The sequence below is a fragment of the Lepidochelys olivacea genome, assembly GCF_965140295.1.
Source record: "Lepidochelys olivacea isolate rLepOli2 genome assembly, chromosome: 14".
Lineage (NCBI taxonomy): Eukaryota > Metazoa > Chordata > Testudines > Cheloniidae > Lepidochelys > Lepidochelys olivacea.
Window position 1 is genome coordinate 10037045 of NC_140424.1, and position 17651 is coordinate 10054695.

General features: G+C 49.4%; 1 protein-coding gene across 4 annotated transcripts in view; it reads left to right on the plus strand.

The window, feature by feature from the left end:
• TRIM25 (tripartite motif containing 25) overlaps window positions 1-17651 on the plus strand; it is a 24304-nt gene continuing 6653 nt past the window's right edge. The window contains exons 1-9 of one of the 4 annotated variants that reach the window (XM_084648391.1): window positions 1-1196; window positions 6324-6419; window positions 10264-10497; window positions 11161-11317; window positions 12880-12915; window positions 13604-13687; window positions 14556-14618; window positions 15405-15431; window positions 17216-17290. In XM_084648391.1, coding sequence (XP_084504517.1) covers window positions 594-1196; window positions 6324-6419; window positions 10264-10497; window positions 11161-11317; window positions 12880-12915; window positions 13604-13687; window positions 14556-14618; window positions 15405-15431; window positions 17216-17290 — 1375 coding nt within the window. In that variant the 5' untranslated portion in view covers window positions 1-593. Of the gene's footprint in view, window positions 1197-6323; window positions 6420-10263; window positions 10498-11160; window positions 11318-12879; window positions 12916-13603; window positions 13688-14552; window positions 14619-15404; window positions 15432-17215; window positions 17291-17651 lie in introns of all 4 variants that reach the window. The other 3 variants (XM_084648389.1, XM_084648390.1, XM_084648392.1) reach the window with 3 other exon arrangements.

Consider the following 17651-nt stretch of genomic DNA (forward strand, 5'->3'; position numbering starts at 1 on the left):
ATTGTGAAGTACTCGTTCGATATATATCTTACATTTGTTTTATTTTTAAAGGGGCTGCCAAGCTCATTCTCAACGGTGCACGAGTGGCTCTGCATGGTGTGTGACGGGGCGCGGACAGGCAAACGCCTTGCAACTTTATATGGCCTTTTCCTGCTTTGCAGGTCTTGCACTCCGGAGCAGTTTTGTTTGAGTGTCACGCCGCCCAGGCTCCAAAAGGGGCGAGAGTGCAGCGGAGAGGAAGGGCAATACATGGCAGGAAACCTCTTCCCGGCGGCCCTTGTATCTGAACTAAGCCCCAGCGGCTCCCTGCCCCCGAGAGCGGTGGCCGGGGGTGGCATCGGTTTGCTTGGGAAAATTGCCGCCGGGGGGTGGGGGAGGGATCTGCTCGAGCGCCTGGCTCTGCGCTGAACTTTCCCCCCCTCCACGCGATTTCCAGGAACCGCCACCCCGCTGCTCTCCGAGAGTTTCACTTTCCCGCCCCAGGCCCGCCTCTCCCGCTGCCTGCGGAGCGGGTGCCCTGGGTGACTGAGCATGCTCGGTGCACCCCAAAGCGCACAGCCCTGGCCGGAGCCGTTTCCGACCCTCCACCGGCCATGGCGGAGCTGGTGCGGGCGCCGTCCGTGCCCTCCCTGGCCGGGCTGGAAGAGGAGCTCACCTGCTCCATCTGCCTGAGCCTCTTCGAGAGCCCGGTCACCACGCCCTGCGGCCACAACTTCTGCGGGCCCTGCCTGGACGTCACCTGGAGCGGCCTCCTGGCGGGCTTCAGCTGCCCGCAGTGCCGGGCCAGCTTCCCGCGCCGGCCGGAGCTGCAGAAAAACACGGTGCTGTGCCGGGTGGTGGAGCAGTTCCAGAGCGCCCAGCCCGCGGGCCCGGCCGAGGAGAAGAAGGGCTGGGACGGGGGCCGCTCCGAGGTGGCCTGCGACAGCTGCCTGGAGGCCGCGGCGGCCAAGACCTGCCTCACCTGCATGGCCTCCTTCTGCCTGGAGCACCTGCGGCCGCACCAGGAGAGCCCGGCCTTCCGCGACCACCCGCTGTGCCCGCCCCTGCGCGACCTGCAGCGGAGGAAGTGCCAGGAGCACAACAAGCTGCTGGAGTTCTTCTGCCGGGAGCACGCCAGCTGCATCTGCTGCGTCTGCCTGGTCCGCCACCGGACCTGCCTCACCGGCCCGGTGCCGCAGGCCAAGGCGGAGAAGGAGGTGAGGCGGGCGAGGGGCCCCTGCCGGGGGGGGGCGAGGGGCGCGGACCGGCGCCGGCCCGGGCGCTAGGCTGGGGTGGCGCCGCTGTCATCTGACCTCTTCCCGCCCCCTGGCCGTCCACAGCTATGGCCGCCAACCTTCCGGCCGCCGGGATCGCTTTTTGAAGGGGAGGGTCCGCCCCGGCCCTTCCCCGAGGCCCCCGCTTCCTCCATCCCCAGCCTCTCTCCTTTGCTCGCTCACTGTCAGCGGGCAGGGGCTCTCAGTGTGGGAGGGGGCTCTGGGCTGAGCCTGGGGCAGGAGGGGTGCCAGCTCTGGGAGGGAGTTTGGGTGCGGGAGAGGGCTCCGGGCTGGGGCAGAGTGTTGGGGGGCAGCAGGGGGCGTGGGGTGCTGGCTCTGAGAGGAGGGTCAGGGCTGGGGCAGAGTGTTGGGGGGCAGCAGGGGGCGTGGGGTGCTGGCTCTGAGAGGAGGGTCCGGGCTGGGGCAGAGTGTTGGGGGGCAGCTGGGGGCGTGGGGTGCTGGCTCTGAGAGGAGGGTCCGGGCTGGGGCAGAGTGTTGGGGGGCAGCTGGGGGCGTGGGGTGCTGGCTCTGAGAGGAGGGTCCGGGCTGGGGCAGAGTGTTGGGGGGCAGCAGGGGGCGTGGGGTGCTGGCTCTGAGAGGAGGGTCCGGGCTGGGGCAGAGTGTTGGGGGGCAGCAGGGGGCGTGGGGTGCTGGCTCTGAGAGGAGGGTCTGGGCTGGGGCAGAGTGTTGGGGGGCAGCTGGGGGCGTGGGGTGCTGGCTCTGAGAGGAGGGTCAGGGCTGGGGCAGAGTGTTGGGGGGCAGCAGGGGGCGTGGGGTGCTGGCTCTGAGAGGAGGGTCAGGCCTGGGGCAGAGTGTTGGGGGGCAGCAGGGGGCGTGGGGTGCTGGCTCTGAGAGGAGGGTCAGGCCTGGGGCAGAGTGTTGGGGGGCAGCAGGGGGCGTGGGGTACTGGCTCTGAGAGGAGGGTCCGGGCTGGGGCAGAGTGTTGGGGGGCAGCAGGGGGCATGGGGTGCTGGCTCTGAGAGGAGGGTCCGGGCTGGGGCAGAGTGTTGGGGGGCAGCTGGGGGCGTGGGGTGCTGGCTCTGAGAGGAGGGTCAGGCCTGGGGCAGAGTGTTGGGGGGCAGCTGGGGGCGTGGGGTGCTGGCTCTGAGAGGAGGGTCAGGCCTGGGGCAGAGTGTTGGGGGGCAGCTGGGGGCGTGGGGTGCTGGCTCTGAGAGGAGGGTCAGGGCTGGGGCAGAGTGTTGGGGGGCAGCAGGGGGCGTGGGGTGCTGGCTCCGGGAGGGGGTTGGGGTGCAGGTTCCCACCGGGCAGCACTTACCTTGGGTGGCTCCCAGTTAGCAGCACAGCAAGGCTAAGGCAGGCTCCCTGCCTGCTGCACCCAGAAGGAGCCAACATGCCCTGGGGGGTGGGGCGGGTATGAGGCTCTGCCCGCTGCCCCTCTCTGCAAGTACTGCCCCTGCAGCTCTCATTGGCCAAAGCTCCCCATTCCTGGCCAATGGGAGCTGGGGGGGGGGCAGTGCTTGTGGGCAGGAGCAGCTTGCAGAGGGGAGACCCCTGCCCCCCAGGGCTGCGCTGGCTGCTTCCGGGAGCGGCATGGGGCTGGGGCAGGCAGGGAGCCACGCTGCACTGCTGGAGATCCTCTAGGATTGACTGGTTGGTGACCACTGGTCTACAGTGTGTCTCAACCTGTTTGATAGCAGGGACCGGTTTGCTGTCTTCCTAAACTGTGTTAGGGAGATCTCAGGGACTGAGGCCAGTCCACGGTCCGGTCATTGAGAAACATAGTCTTAGAACAGCAGTTCTCAGCCAGGGGTCTGGGGCCCCCTGGGGGACCACGAGCAGGGTTCGGGGTCGGGGAGGGCGCTGCCAAGCAGGGCAGGCATTAGACTTGCTGGGGCCCAGGGCAGAAAGTCAAAGCCCCGCCGTGTGGGGCAGAAGCCCGGGGCCCCTGAGTCCCACCACCGGGACCTGAAGTTGAAGCCTGAACAACTTAGTGGTGTGGGGGCCCAGGCACTTGCCCTGCTTGCTACCCCCTGACGCTGGCCCTGGCTTTTATATGCAGGAAAGCCGTTGTTTTGGCACAGGAGGGCCATGGAATTTTCATAGCATGGGGCGGGGCGGGGGGGAGCTCAGAAAGAAAAAGGATGAGACCCCCTGTCTTAGAAGATGCCCCTTGCACCCTTCTCAAGATCCTGGACGGCTGCCCCTACTACTGCTGAGGCGGCCTTAGGAGCAGCAGTCTGGGGTGGTAGTTAGGGAATTGCGGGCCCCAAAAGTGCCATCAGGACCATAGACCAGGTTAGTTTATAATAAAATGACAGGCTCTGAAGGTCAGTTCCACTGCCTGTGAAATCTTTTTCTCTTCCTCTTTTAAGAGAACATTTTATGACATACCACGATACAGACCAGATTTTGGAGCCACTTGGGCACAAAAGGGAGTTTTCTGTGCATGAATCAGCTGGATAGTAATCTAGGCGTGGACTATTAAGGCCTTTTTTTTTTTAAAACTGTTCTGGGGGACATAGTGCTGCTTTAGAACTTGGCACAGGATGCCCCAGTCTGATATTCTCCGATGCCAAAGATGCCCAAGGTGGGCAGTCTGACCTCAGGCTTATAGGGAGTTATGTTAATATTTTTTAGCCAAGACTAGTGACTCTTTTTGAGTTGTAATAAGGGCTTTTTTTTGGAGAGGGAAAGGGCAGGAGGAAGCCAGATGTGAGCTGTGTGCAATGAGGTGGTGGTCTCAGGCTCATTCCTAGGTTGCCCATCTTATAACATCACCCGCAGACTTAGCATGAATTAGTACTGGCGTTGGACTGGCTGGGGGACAGGCCAAAGGAGTGAATAGGTAAGGGAAGTGGTTGCAATGGGGAAATGTTCTTTAATGGCTAAAGCAGACCTCCGTCTCCAGAGCAGCTAGGTCTGTCCTTGCTGCTGCTGTTACATATACTTGTTGGGTAGCCACTCTGACTCTTTCCTGGGGGGAAATATCTTTCACAGTGACTGCCCTCTTTGTAATTTTCTTTAAATTGCTTTTCAGAGGAAAGAGGGGAAAGATAAACAAAAGATTTATAGCTGACGGTGTGGAAAGAAGTCAGTATCAGAGGAGCCATGTACCTCAAACTATCACAGCTATTGCACATCCAGAAAGCCAGTTCACCTACTTTTTAAAATCCCTGGGGTGAAATCCTGGGCCCAATAAGCTCTCTCAGACTTTAGTCATGGACATCAAAGGGGTCAGCATTTTACCCCAGGATTGGGCCCATTGTAGTAAGCACCACGCACAGTTGTAAATGTGTTTGCAGGATTGGAAACTTAGCCCTGATGCCCATTGAAACCAATGGAAGGGTTTCCCAGGTATTTCAATGGACACTGGCCTTAGGCCCCTGATCCTGCAGTCCTACACAGCTAAAGCCCCACCAATGTCAGCGTGAGATTTGCTGGCGTAGGATTGAATGCTTGAGCCTTACAGTGGCTTTCAGGTTCATGTTTACTTGTTTTGGGGGAGCTATTGCAGACCTTGCCAACATCCATGGTGGCTTAGCCTTTGTCACATGGGGACGCAGCGGAGTAGTGAAGTTCCATTGTTCTTATCACCATTGTACTGTGTGTACTAAGGCTGCCTACAGTGATCCGATTGCAGATCCACAAACTCTTGCATCATGCAGAGATGCCTGTGGGGCTTCAGTGGGGCTCTGAGTGGGCCTGCACAGATAAGATGGGGGAGGGGTGTCTGTGGACTCCGTTCTGACCACAGGTGCACACCTGCAGCTTTTGAACCCGTTGACAACAGTCCAGTGAATTATGAAGAACTTGTGCCAGTGGTGAGCTCTTAATTCTTCAGATTTACAGCCATTAGAGCTAGTCAGATCTAGATAGAGGGTCTGAGCAAGTAAAGAGCTGAGCACCTTCCGCTCCCTGTGACTTAAAAGGGAGTGGGTGCTCCGAGGTTCACAGAAATGGGTCCTAAATATTCTTCAAGTGGCGGAATCTGTGTGTAGTAGACCAGGAAAGTAGCCTTCGCAAGGTGGTTTTAAGAGGGATGAAAGTGTGAGGAGTTGAGGAATCACATAGCTTATTAAGGGCCCAGTCTTACAAGCCTTTGTGCTTAAGACGTCCATTGATTTCCATGTGAGATGTTCAAGCTCTGCAATTTAGGTTCTAGCCATAAACATGTTTATGCACAAACACCTCTGTGACTCCCAGGCATAGCTAGTGTGATGTTGAGGCCCAGTGGGCCACTGGAGTGGAAGTCAGCACAACCTGGGTTCTATTCTTGGCTCTGCCACTGGCCTGCTGAGTGACCTTGGGCACGTCGCTTCACCTTTGTTGCTCAAATTTACTCTCTGTAAAATGAGGAGAACGACACTTGCCTCCTTTTGCTTCAGCCTTTTAAGAACTTCAGCTGAAAAGTCTTCTGCACAGGCTGGGTGGTGGTGGTCGAAGAAACATGCTCTGGCTGGGAAATCTGATGGTGAAAACAAATGTGCTTCCCCAGGTAGCTCAATTTGTACCGTTAGTGAGACGTATTGAATTCATATAACAAACCTTTCTCATCCTGCCCAAACTGTATTGCTGTGTGTGTGTACAAAGTAGAACCTAAACACGGTTGGGCAGGGCTTCTTAGCAACACACTGGAGAGAAACTGAGCCAAGATAATAGAACATTGGGTAGGCCAATCTGAAGGCCTATTTTTTGGATCTGGGGTACCTATTTAGGGTGGAGTTAGGTTAAAATTATGTTAAGGTTCATTCTTAAACCCACAAGAGCCAGGAAGGCTGCTGTGATAAGAGTGCTCTGACAGAGGTGCTGTGATAGGAGTACTGCCTTGGTAGACTCATGTCATTGTTACAGAACTGCGTGTGCGTCACAACTCGGAAAAGATGGTGCTGCATCAGTGGTGCTTGCTCACCGTCCCAACTGTGTACAGAGATTGTCTTTATTTGTTTGTACAGTTAAGGAACAATGGATTTAAAAAAAAAATCCAGTGTTGGTGATAAAGGTTGATTAAAACTAACCTTTTAATTTGCTTTTCACTATTTATATGATGCATATTGGGAAGAGGTGCAGTATCCACGCTTTTAATTTGGGGTCTGATCTGTTTTGTTGCAGTCACAGCTAAAGAACAGACTGACGGAGCTGTATAGTCAGAGTGAAAAAGCTTCTCTGGCACTGGATGAAGTGAGGGTGCTGCAAAGACAAACCAGTGTAAGTGGATAGCCCTTGTTTAAAAATGGCTCTTGTTCTGCTATTGAGGTTATGCTAGCCACTGGGATCCTGGCTTCTTGTATTTGGCTCCTGATAAGGTGCTGTAATACTCAGATAAGAATGACTTTTAAGCGAACACCCTGTGACGTACCAGGGTACAATCCATAGTAATGAGCAGCTGTGTCACCCCTGCCCTGCAACCTTGGGTGCCTTATAATACCTTCCTGAAGGAGCTCCCACCTGGGATACAGGAACACTTCACTTAATGTTGTAGTTATGTTCCTGAAAAATGCGACTTTAAGTGAAACGATGTTAAGCGAATCCAATTTCCACATAAGACTTAATGTAAATGTGGGGGTTAGGTTCCAGGGAATTTTTTTTCACCAGACAAAAGACTATATTATATATATATCTATATACACACACCATATAAGTTTTAAACAAATGATTTAATACTGGTACAGAGCGATGATGATTGTGAAGCTTGGTTGAGGTGGAGGAGTCAGAGGGTGGGATATTTCCCAGGGAATGCCTTCCTGCTAAATGATGAACTAGCAATTGGCTGAGCCCCCAAGGGTTAACTCTCACTCTCAACAAGGCAGCAGGAAAGGAGGGAGGGCAGACAGAGACAGAGGCACACCCTGTTTGTGTTTGAGAGAGAGATGCGCATTTCCCCTTTAAATATGAAGAGTGGGGTCAGAAGTACACTGCCTTGTTAATTAGATCAGCAAGCTGAGACCAGACTGCAGCTGCTGCTTAAGGCAGCAGCTCCCTCCCTCCATGTGTCCCCTCAGTTCTATGGAAGATGGGGTAAGCGGGGTGCAGGAGCAGGGGGACACCCTGACATTAGCCCCCCTCTTCGTCCCTTCCCCCTCCCCCCCCCACAGCAAGCAGGAGTCTCAGGAAGCAGCTCCAAGGCAGAGGGCAGGAGCAGCACATGGCAGTGGGGGGAGGGACAGCTGAACTGCCAGCAGTTGATAGCCTGCTGGGTGGCTGCTGCACAGGGAACTTAGGGGGAGCTGACAGGGGGGCTGCCGGTCCACCCTGGTTCCAACCACCCACCAGCTCGCTGCAACGGGCTGCTCTTCCTGCAAGCAGTGGACAAATCAGGTGGCTGCCAGACGAGCATGTTCCCTAATTGATCAGCAATGTAACAAGGTTAACCAGGCCGACTTTAAGCGAGGAGTTCCTGTGCTCACAAACAGCCTTCCAGCATGCAAGCCACACCCTGAATGTCTGTGCAACTGCAGCCTGGCAGCCTCGTTTGGGTTACACGCTGGCTGGCTCTCACCAGCCTTATAGTGCAGGGTGACCACCTTTCCCCCCACCCTGAGATGTATGTTCCGTGCTGCCCAGCTCTCTCCTTGACAATACAACTTATATAAAGTCTCCTTGTCTGTAATAGAAATAATGTGCACACAGTTGACACCCCAAATGGAGTTTCCCACACACTTCCATTTAAACACACTGGATTAGATAAAACAAGTTTATTAATTATAAAGAGAGATTTCAAACGAGTACAAGTAATGAGGCATAGAAGTCAGAAACGGTTACAAGAAAAATAAAGATAAACTGCAACTGGTGCCTAATTTAACAAACTTTGTTAAATTCAAAGTGAAGTTTTCTCACGACATGCTTTCAGGAGTCCATCGGCTACTTACTTCATTGTTCACGTGCATTGAATGGATGTGGGGGAGGGGTTGGGGTGTTTGTTCCTCCTTTTTATAGTCTCAGACTGTGTCTCCTGACTATGTGGAAGAATATTCCCTGCTGGGTTTTTTCCACCTGTTGAACTTCCTTTGTCTCCCCTTCCTGCTTCATAACTCTGGTTACTGCTTAAATGCAAATTAAGCAGAACGCACATTACTTTTTTTAGGACTGACCTGTTTGCCAAATTTTGCATGGTAGGGCTGTGGTTTGGAATGTGTATTAATAACATCATACAGGGAAGTATTATAACTTCGCATACAGTGTTGCCACACACATTTTATCAGGACAATGTTGACAAGCAAATTTGAGTTTTTTCAAGTGATTCCTTACAAGACAAAAATAATTACAATGGTGTGGACATGGACATTCTGTCACATATAGGGTGACCAGACAGCAAGTGTGAAAAATCGGGACAGGGGGTGGGGGGTACTAGGCGCCTATATAAGAAAAAGCCCCAAATATCGACTGTCCCTATAAAATAGGGACATCTGGTCACCCTAGTCACATACCCATATAAGTAGTATTTTGACAGGAAGTGTACAGAAGGCATTGTAATCATCTGACTAAGAATGGCCTATGTTTACATGGTAATCCCCGTTGGTACTAACAATGGAGTTAGAACCCACTGAAAAGCATGAGCCTGTACAGCTTGAGCTAAAGGAATAAGAACCTGGTCCAAGCCCACTGAAGTCAGTGGGAGTCTGCTCCCTAAAGAGGGAGGATAATCCAGTGATTAGGGTGCTAGCCTGGGATTTGGAAGACACGGGTTCAGTTCCATGCTCCACCTCCAGACTCTTCTCTGTGATGTTTGGCATGTCAGTCAGGGCTTGTCTACGTGAGGACACTCAGAAAAACTAATCCAGATTAACTAAAGGTGTGAATTAAAAGTGGATTAGTTAAACTGCATTAAGCCCGTGCATGGACATGCTTCAGAACTGAAAGGGGCCTTAATTTGGTTTACCTTAGATTGCTACAGATGCTAGCTAAGGGATCAGATGCGTTGTCCTTCTTTATTGCAGACTAGTCACTAGAAGGGGACAAAGAACCACATTCAGCCCATAATGAATCCCTCTTGGGGAAAGTGAGGGTAACCAGCTGGCACTCTTTGGGGTGAAAGCACGCTTTGTGCAATCTCACTGCCAAACTGACTGGAGACTGTTTAAACTCCTCCACCTTTCTCTCTCCCCTACCAGTAAGCAGGCGTGTGCATGGCACTGCCCTCTGAACGTGGCGCTTCCGTGAGCTGTGCTGACTGCCTGATATTGTCATCTCTGCTGTACAAAGGAGCAGGGGCTTCTTGAGAGTGTGCGTGCCCATGTAACCTCATGGGAGCGGCATAACTGAAAATGGTCACCTGGAGGCTCCTGCTGCTGACTCCAATGTCATGGGGAGCTGAATTTCTGTGGCCTTCTGATGCTAGGGATGAGCTTCACCCAGCTGGCGTAAGGGGAGAGGAAGTGTAACCTGTTCTAACTCCATATGGACCTTTGTCGCCCTCTAATAGCTGGACCACATACTGAGATCTGAGTCTGCTACTGTCTCCAAGCTAATGCATCTGGTCTCTTAGCTCGTGCTGTTAAATCCAGAGGTCCCAAACTCAATCCATGCTGATGACCAATGGGCTATTACATGCAAATACCCTGCTGGGTCAGAGACATCACACTCAGCTCCTCCCTTCCGAATAATAACTTTGCACCCCCATTGGGCCAGTCTGTCTTGGGGAATCTGGAAGTGCTTTGCAGATGTTAGTTAATGATGCCTCACAAAACTCCCGTGAGACGAGAGTTGTTATAATCCTTATCAAAATGGGTGGGCTAAAGCACAGAGGTGTTTTGACTTCCCCAAGGAGGCAGACCTTGAAGTCTTAATTTGCAATTCTCCTTTTAACCACAAGATGGCACAATCTGCCTTGTTTCTTGCCTAACACTGAGTGATTTTTGGGGCGAGGGTGGGGATGGACTCTGTTTCTGCTCCCTTTGAAGTGAATAGGAGATTTGCCATTGATGTGGGGGGAAGGATAAGGCCCTTTGAGGGGCTGCTGTGGGGAAATGGAATGAAAGCAGAGATATTTCACTCAAGGCTTTACCCCACAAGTAGCCACTTTGAAACCAATGTTAATATGTTGGTGATTTAGGAGACAGCTGCCCGAAAGATGGATTTGCTCAGAAGTGAGTTCTTGGAAATTAAAGCTTTAATAGAAGAAGAAGAAAACCAGGCAATGAAGAAGGTTGAAGAAGAGGAAAAGCGAGTCTGTGATAAGTTTGATTATGTCCATAACGTCCTGGGAAAGAAGAAAAATGAAATTCAGGTCATCAGGGACCAGATTGAAATGACACTGACTGAAGATGATGACATTACATTTTTAAAGGTGAGTGCTGATGTTTGACTTTATGTTTGAGCTCAGAAAGAGACTTCTGCAGGAGCCCTGCTCTGACTTTTTATCAATCTGTTGTCTGTACATAAAAAGAGATTTTTCTATAAAGATTATATTAATAATTTGCGATGTGACTTGGCTTTATAAAAGGCATAGAAATGTGTCCACTGAGTTAACTGTCCTGTGAGTATTCTAGGCAGTGATATTATTTGCCTATTGAATCACTGGTTAGGATTGTTATTCCTGTTGTTGTCTGCATAATCATTTTCTCCCTTTTTATAGGCAAATTATCCTCCAGTTTATCTTTCTTTTCTCCCAGCCTTTAGCCACAGTTGCCCCCTCCTGGTTGGGTCAGTTAACCAGAGAAGTAGTCGTGGTGTAAGTGAAGTTCACTGCTATGACAGTATCTACAGTAGCTTTTCCTCTGTTTTCAGATATCATATGAGAAAATAATCCATGTAGGGTACTTTTTATTGAATTTTGCCATGACTGATTAGTGTTCGAATATAACCTCCCTTCCCCCCAATAAATCAACACACATAAGAAGAAATAATGCAGAAGTAAAATAATTTAAACCAGTTATGACATTCCAGACTCAAATTTTTCTATGCAGTGACTTATCCCTGACTTCATGAGCTCTTCCATATCTTATTACAGAAAGCAGCGAAATTGCGACAGACTTCAACCAAAGATGTTTTCATCCCCAGAATTGATCTGGACCAAAACTTGATACACACCATTTATCAAGGTGCCTTTTCCCTTAAAGAAATAGTGAAACGAACGGTGAATCAACCTCAGGAGAAGAAAATGGAAGGTATGATCATTTCAGAGAGAATTACCACTGTGGGTCCTTGTTTTATTGTTTAGAGATCAAATAGTATAACCCCTTAAATTTAAAATATTCAGAAGCAGACTTTTCTGGCTTGTCACAATTTTGTATATGGATGTTTTAAAACTGTTGGTCAATTGAGCTGTTTTGTAAAGTAATGAAACCCTCCCTCTCAAAATAGAAATACTACAAGTTAAATACTCAGGGTGGTTAGGAAAGAGAACTGATTTAGGTGTGTTTTTGTTTAAAGCTTGTCAACAGGACTAAACAGTGGTACGCTTTATTTACATTTGGATAAACTTATAAGTGTCTTGATACTTTCCCACTGATTTTTGCTTTGACAGAACTCTCATAAAAAGCTATATTATCATCAAGAAGTAGTCTGTAATAAATAAAGAAATTAGTCTTGTATCTCGGCTTATGAGGAGAAATTCACCAAGAGAATTAAAAATATGGGAAGAAATGGAATGACACTTTTTTCCTGTATATCTATAGGCGGGTTTATCTGTGTTCCTAGCACATTGGGCTTTCCCTCATCTGTTCAGCTATTGCAGCCTTGGCATAGAACGTTGTTGACCTTCCATACTCCTCTGCGTGTGTAGAGTTCTGTTGTAGAGAGCAGAAAGTTGGTTGTTTGATACGTGATCTTTGGCTGGGGAAGTAGGGCTGGGTTGAAATCATGGAGCCAAGAGTAAAATGGTGAATGTGAAATATATGTTAGTGAATTTTATAGCACTGATCGAAGGCTGGGTTATCCCCATTAAGCTTTCTAGTTTATTGGCTCCATGTCTGCAAGTCAGACCTGCTGGATGGGACAGATATCCCTCTTATCAAATCAAAAGTGTTAAGCTGTACTTTTTGTCTGAAATTAAGTACATTCTTGAAGTGTGACAGGGTGTCAGGTTTTATACCCTCTTTGTAGAGGTGCAGAGTTATTCTGCTGACTCACCTTGGTAGCCAGCCTGGGCATGGCTCTTCAACTTCAGGTTCAGTCATATAAAAGTGACTGTCACTCAGAAGAAAAAGAAAAAAAATCTAGAGGGAGTAAGTGTTTGTGGGATCAGACTTTTGTTAGTAAGTACAGTCTAGCTGCATGGGTCAGCTATATACCTAAGGATAAAGGCAAATCTCAGAATGGGGGTGATTTTTGAACTATAGCCCACTGTAGGAAACTGGTGGACTTCTCTATAACTAAAAATCCATCTAGTTGAAGTGGTCTGAACCTCTAAAATAAGATGCTTAAACTGGGTTTAAGTGCCTGTTTTAGGGGTTTGTGCCATTTCAAAAAAAAGTAGACGTTTTTTAAAATCCATGTAGTTTAAACTGATGCACTTCTCCAATGTAGGCAAGGCCTATGCACTGTGCTGGAAAGTGAAGGGTGATCTGGCTTGTTTACAAAGTGTCTGAAGAAGCCCACGCTATCTTCATCACGTCTAGAGCCAGGTCTTTTGTTGCTGCACACAACCTAGTGGGATTGTAAGGGTTGCTAATAAAGATCAATATGTATCTGAAACAGTTGTACTTACTGATACAAATATCCGTAACAGCAGGTGGACAGTCCAGACCAAGTGTGGAGGAGAAGGGTAAGTTCACCACGCCCTATCCTCCTTTCTCCCCTGCTTCTATCTTTTTCACTCCTTCCCTGGCTGTTTTTATTAAACAGTTACAAAGTACTGGTACTGATCACTGTACCTGACTCTCAGGCAAGACCAAGCTTTTTTTGTTGTACCTTGTATCAGATGTAGGAAGATGACAACATTGTAATGAGCTTATCTTTATAAACTTGTGCATTGTGGTTCATCAGTATTACAGTAGACTGGGAGCTGCATTGTGCTCGGTGCTGTGTATGCAATGAGAGAGAGTCCTTGCTGCAAACAGCTTATATTGTAATAGAGAAAGGGGAAAAAGCTAGAGACTCTATGAAGTTGACTAGTGCCTTTCCTGTTGCCAGGTTCTGAGACCTTACAGTGATGTCTGGCAGCATAAAACTCTAAGAAAGATAGAAACCGCTATTACACTATTTTTACAGATGCAGAAAGATGCAGAAAGATGAAGTGTTTGTGGAGTCGGGATCTTAACTTAGCCCCATTAAGCTGAGCAGGAGTCTTTACAGGAGCGGGGCTTTAATTGAACTCCCAGCTCTGCCACAAACATGGGCAGAGATCTCCTGAGTACCAGCCAGATATCTTAACCCCAAGACTATCCTTCCTCTCGTTGTAGCTTGTTACAGCAATACAGCTGTAAAATATGATGTGTGTGATTTCATTGCAGCAAATCCACAGTGGAAACCTAAGGCTTTTCAAATAAACACTTCAAATAAACTCTCGGCATCTGGAAGAAAAGCTGTGGGATCACGTAAGTTAACAATGTGGCCATCAAAACCTAAATGCTGCTCATACAATTTTCCCTCTAGCAGTCAATGCAACAGTATCCTCTAGAGCAAATAGATGATTACTAAGGGGCACCGTCAACTTGAAAACCACATCTCTGTCTGAAAACATTTTTTGAATAGCAAGCTTCGCCAAGAAGACTAGAACTGACAGCTCAGAGAAATTATTCCCCCAGCCCTCAGTTTGGTTAGATTGTACACCCCAGTGATGTCAGCTGTACGGTGCATGTGGCCGATGGTTGCGTGTCTTGTCTCTTGCGCTTGTGTGGTGGCATCCCTCCCAACAGGGCAGTGCCCAGCACTGGGAAGTTCACGCCCCTCCTCTTTCTTAGGCGCCGCCAGAGGGCGTGTACCTGTAACGGCTGCCGCAAAAGGCAGGCAAGCGCACTGAAAGGCGGACCCAAGCAGGGTTGGTTTGTTGCTCCTGCACCCACCCAAAAGGCTCCCTCCTTTCGTTGATGCTGGTTTATAATCCAGGGCCCTGGTCCTGTGAGGTGCAGAGTTCTTTCTGCAAGGTGCAAACCCAGTGGGAGCTGAGAACATCTGGTTGAGTGCCTAGTGAGGGCTAACCAAGCAAATTGCACATGGTGTGGTGGCCTACTGGTCTGTAGCTCAGGTTCTGCTATGTGTGTCCATGCAGGTGGAAAGGCTAAGCAAACCTCTCCTTGGCCTTTGAGCTCTCTGCCTGCTAGTCCAGCTATTCCACAGTAACGGTGCAAGGAACCGAAGTCTCGATTAAGCTGCCCATAAATGTCTGTTCCTCCACTGTTGTTGCATGTGATGCGTCCTGCTTTATAAGCTTGCTCATGTTCTCTCTTCTCCCTTCACAAGAAGCTCCAAAAATAGGTAAAGCCCCTCAGAAGCCTCAGTCGGAGTCGAGTGAGGATGCAGACACGAGTAAGTGATGGATTGTTCATTGTTCTTGTTGATCTTGCTCATGTTTATGCTCCTGGGGCCCAATCCTGCCAGGTGCTGAAGCCAAGGAGGGGTGGGAAGGCAGACGAGATTATCTATGGGTCCCAATGCAAGGTACCAAGAAAGTGCCCTAGGTAAGCACTTTTGAACTGATGTTTCTTACCTTGACGTTTTTCAGTCTGATTTAGCAAGGTCTCCTCCATTCCATTGGCTTAAAAAAACAATCACCTCATGAAGAAATGACCTACGTATAATATAGAGCTATTAATCTGTAGCTAGAGCTCTTGAAGAAGGCAAAACAAACATATAGCAACTAGCTATCTTGGATGTAGACACAAGCAGTGTTGCACGGGTCTTACATTAGCTGTGCAGTAGTGGTTTAAAAACCACTGGCTTGACCCTGAAGTGCTTGACACTTAGATCATCCATTGGTTTCAACGGGAGCTCTGTGCCTAGAGCACCTGCAGAATCAGGCCCTATATTGTCAGAGTTAAACTGACTGGTAGTGTATGTGTCAGCCTGTTGGAGAAGTAAGCAACCAAGTACACTCTGTGGGTGTGTATGTGTAGTAATTAATTTCCAGCCTGAAAAAGTCTGCACTGGTCTGCAATGTGCCAGCACTTCAGCTGCTGTTAACTGCAGGAATTCCACAGGCTTCAGCAGAGCTATACCAGCTGCAGCGTTGTTCTTATGTGTCAGTGGATGTCGTTTTTAAATGTTAATACATCCGGCCTTACACTGAGTAACAGAGACCTTTTATTTTTTCAGGGGATAAAAAAAAACCTGCCAAATCTGGTAAGTGCAGAACTTCAAGAGACTTTTACTCCAAAAAGCAAAGCAAAACATAGTACTTAAAATGCAAAGTGGAGGATGGCTGACTTCAGTGTGCTGGAGGCAAGTGGAAATGAGCGCTTAGCTTGCGAAGGCTCCTCATGTCTCTTCAGGACAGAGGTGTCTGGCTGTGTCAATTTAACTCACAAAATTGTGTGTGAGAATGGTCCTCTGTGGGCAGTCAGTGGGGACTGGACCCCAGACTCCTCTCACCGAAAGCCTGGTCTCTAGTGCTTGAGCCCAAGGACGAAGTCCTCTAGCTGGTCTCTGTAGAAAAGTCATTAACCTCTTCTGTGGACGAGCCACTAGGGAGGATCCAAGACCCCCACTGTGGTAATGTGAACTGCATGTGGAAGATACATAATTGTCAAGTTTGGGTTAATAGAGGCTCTGGAATGGAAGTGCAGGGGTGACACAGGGCAGCCTTGGGCTGCATTTGGCTAAGCTGTGAGGAAATTAGTCCCGGGGGAATTCTGTGCCAAAAAATTTAAAATTCTGCCCGTTATATTGTAAAATTCTGCATATTTTATTTGTCAAATAAACACAATATAATCAACCCCCCACAGTTCAGTCCTCCCTCAGTTCAGTCCTCCAGCCATCATCACCACCCCATCAGTTCAGTCCCACTAACCCCATTGACCCCCTGCTCTCAGTTCATCCTCCCAGTCCTCACCCCATCTGCTCAGAACCTACCATCAATACAGACCCTCACCCCATCAGCCCCCACCCTCCTCACTTCAGCCCCTAGCCTCACCTCTGCTCCTTAGAGTTCTTCACTCTCCCCAGGCCTGAGGAGCCCCCAGCGAGAGCCCCAGCCATACCTGGGGCTGATAGCGGGAGCATTTTGATAGAAATCATAAATTCTGTGTGGGGGAAAAAGAAAAAATTCTGCAGGGAACATTAGTTCTGTGCAAATTCTGCAGAGTGCAGTGGTGCAGAATTCCAGCAGGAGTAGGAAATGCACACAGTGCCTGAGAACAGCTGCATCAAAGTCCCTGGAAAAACTCCCCCAGATGTAGGCCTGTATTTCCTGCAAGGGGAAAGGTGTCCTCCATCCTGATTTCTCTCATGGGTGTCGAGGGTGCTGAGGGCTTTGCGGGAGGTGCTGTCCACCCGCAAGATTGGGCCCATGATGACTAGCTCAGTCAGGTTGCAAGTCCCCCTCTCACGCATGACTTGCTGAACGCTTCGAGGAAAAAGTAGCTAAAAGTATAAGATGGGGAACTGGGTGACACAGGGGACTTGGCAATAAGATGTGAAGCCGCTTAACCTCTGTCACAGTTTCAAATCCTGCCAAGGTCAGTCGTGGCCTGTGTGAAATAAGTTAGTGAGCAGTCCACACCCAGAACCTTTATCGCAGCAGCCACCAGGGGCTGGCTCTACAGAGACACACGAAAATGTAAACTGAGCCTGCAGTTTGCCTTTCCCCCCAGAGCTGGTCCCTGCAGAAAAGGGTAATGACTGTTAGTGGGTCAGGGCAGGGGCTGCCTGGCTGGCATGTTCCATATTGTACCTGTTCTGTGGCGAACAGAACTCACTCTAGTAATACGCTCTTTAATACAACCACTGGGATTTCTCCAGGCTGTCCCATGTGCAGAGGGGTTCTGGTTTTCTATTAATCTGAGATTCATAGATTTAGCTTTAGGACAATATTGGATTACATTTAAAGAAACTGTATGAACTCTGCGTGTTCCCCAATGACAAATTAAGTGACATGCTATTGTTGTCTCTCTCTTGCATAAATTCAGCACCAAACACTGCGAATCCAGGTGCAACATCCCTTGAAAGCTTTTTAACAAAATCGAGAGAGGAGCTTCTGGAGTGTAAGTAACCTGACGTGTTACATTTTAAAAATGACTGACTCTTCTTATGATCATGTTAGACTTCACTGGTATTATGTGAGTCACTTCTTTCTGGATCTTCATGTTGCTATGGCTTTATTAATGTACTGAAATTGCTGGTTAACTGATATATATGAGGGGAGTTACTAGAAAAAGGGTAAGGCTGTTAACTACTAAAATACTGGACCTGTTGCCAGAGTAGGTCAAATTCACTGCTAGCATAGGTGTGACACTAAGTTTAATTGAGGTCCACCCACGTATGGCCCTGCTGGTTTGGGATCACTGTTCCAAATGAGCTTGTTGGGACATGGTATAAAAATTCAGCCCCGCAGGTGGGGTTTGT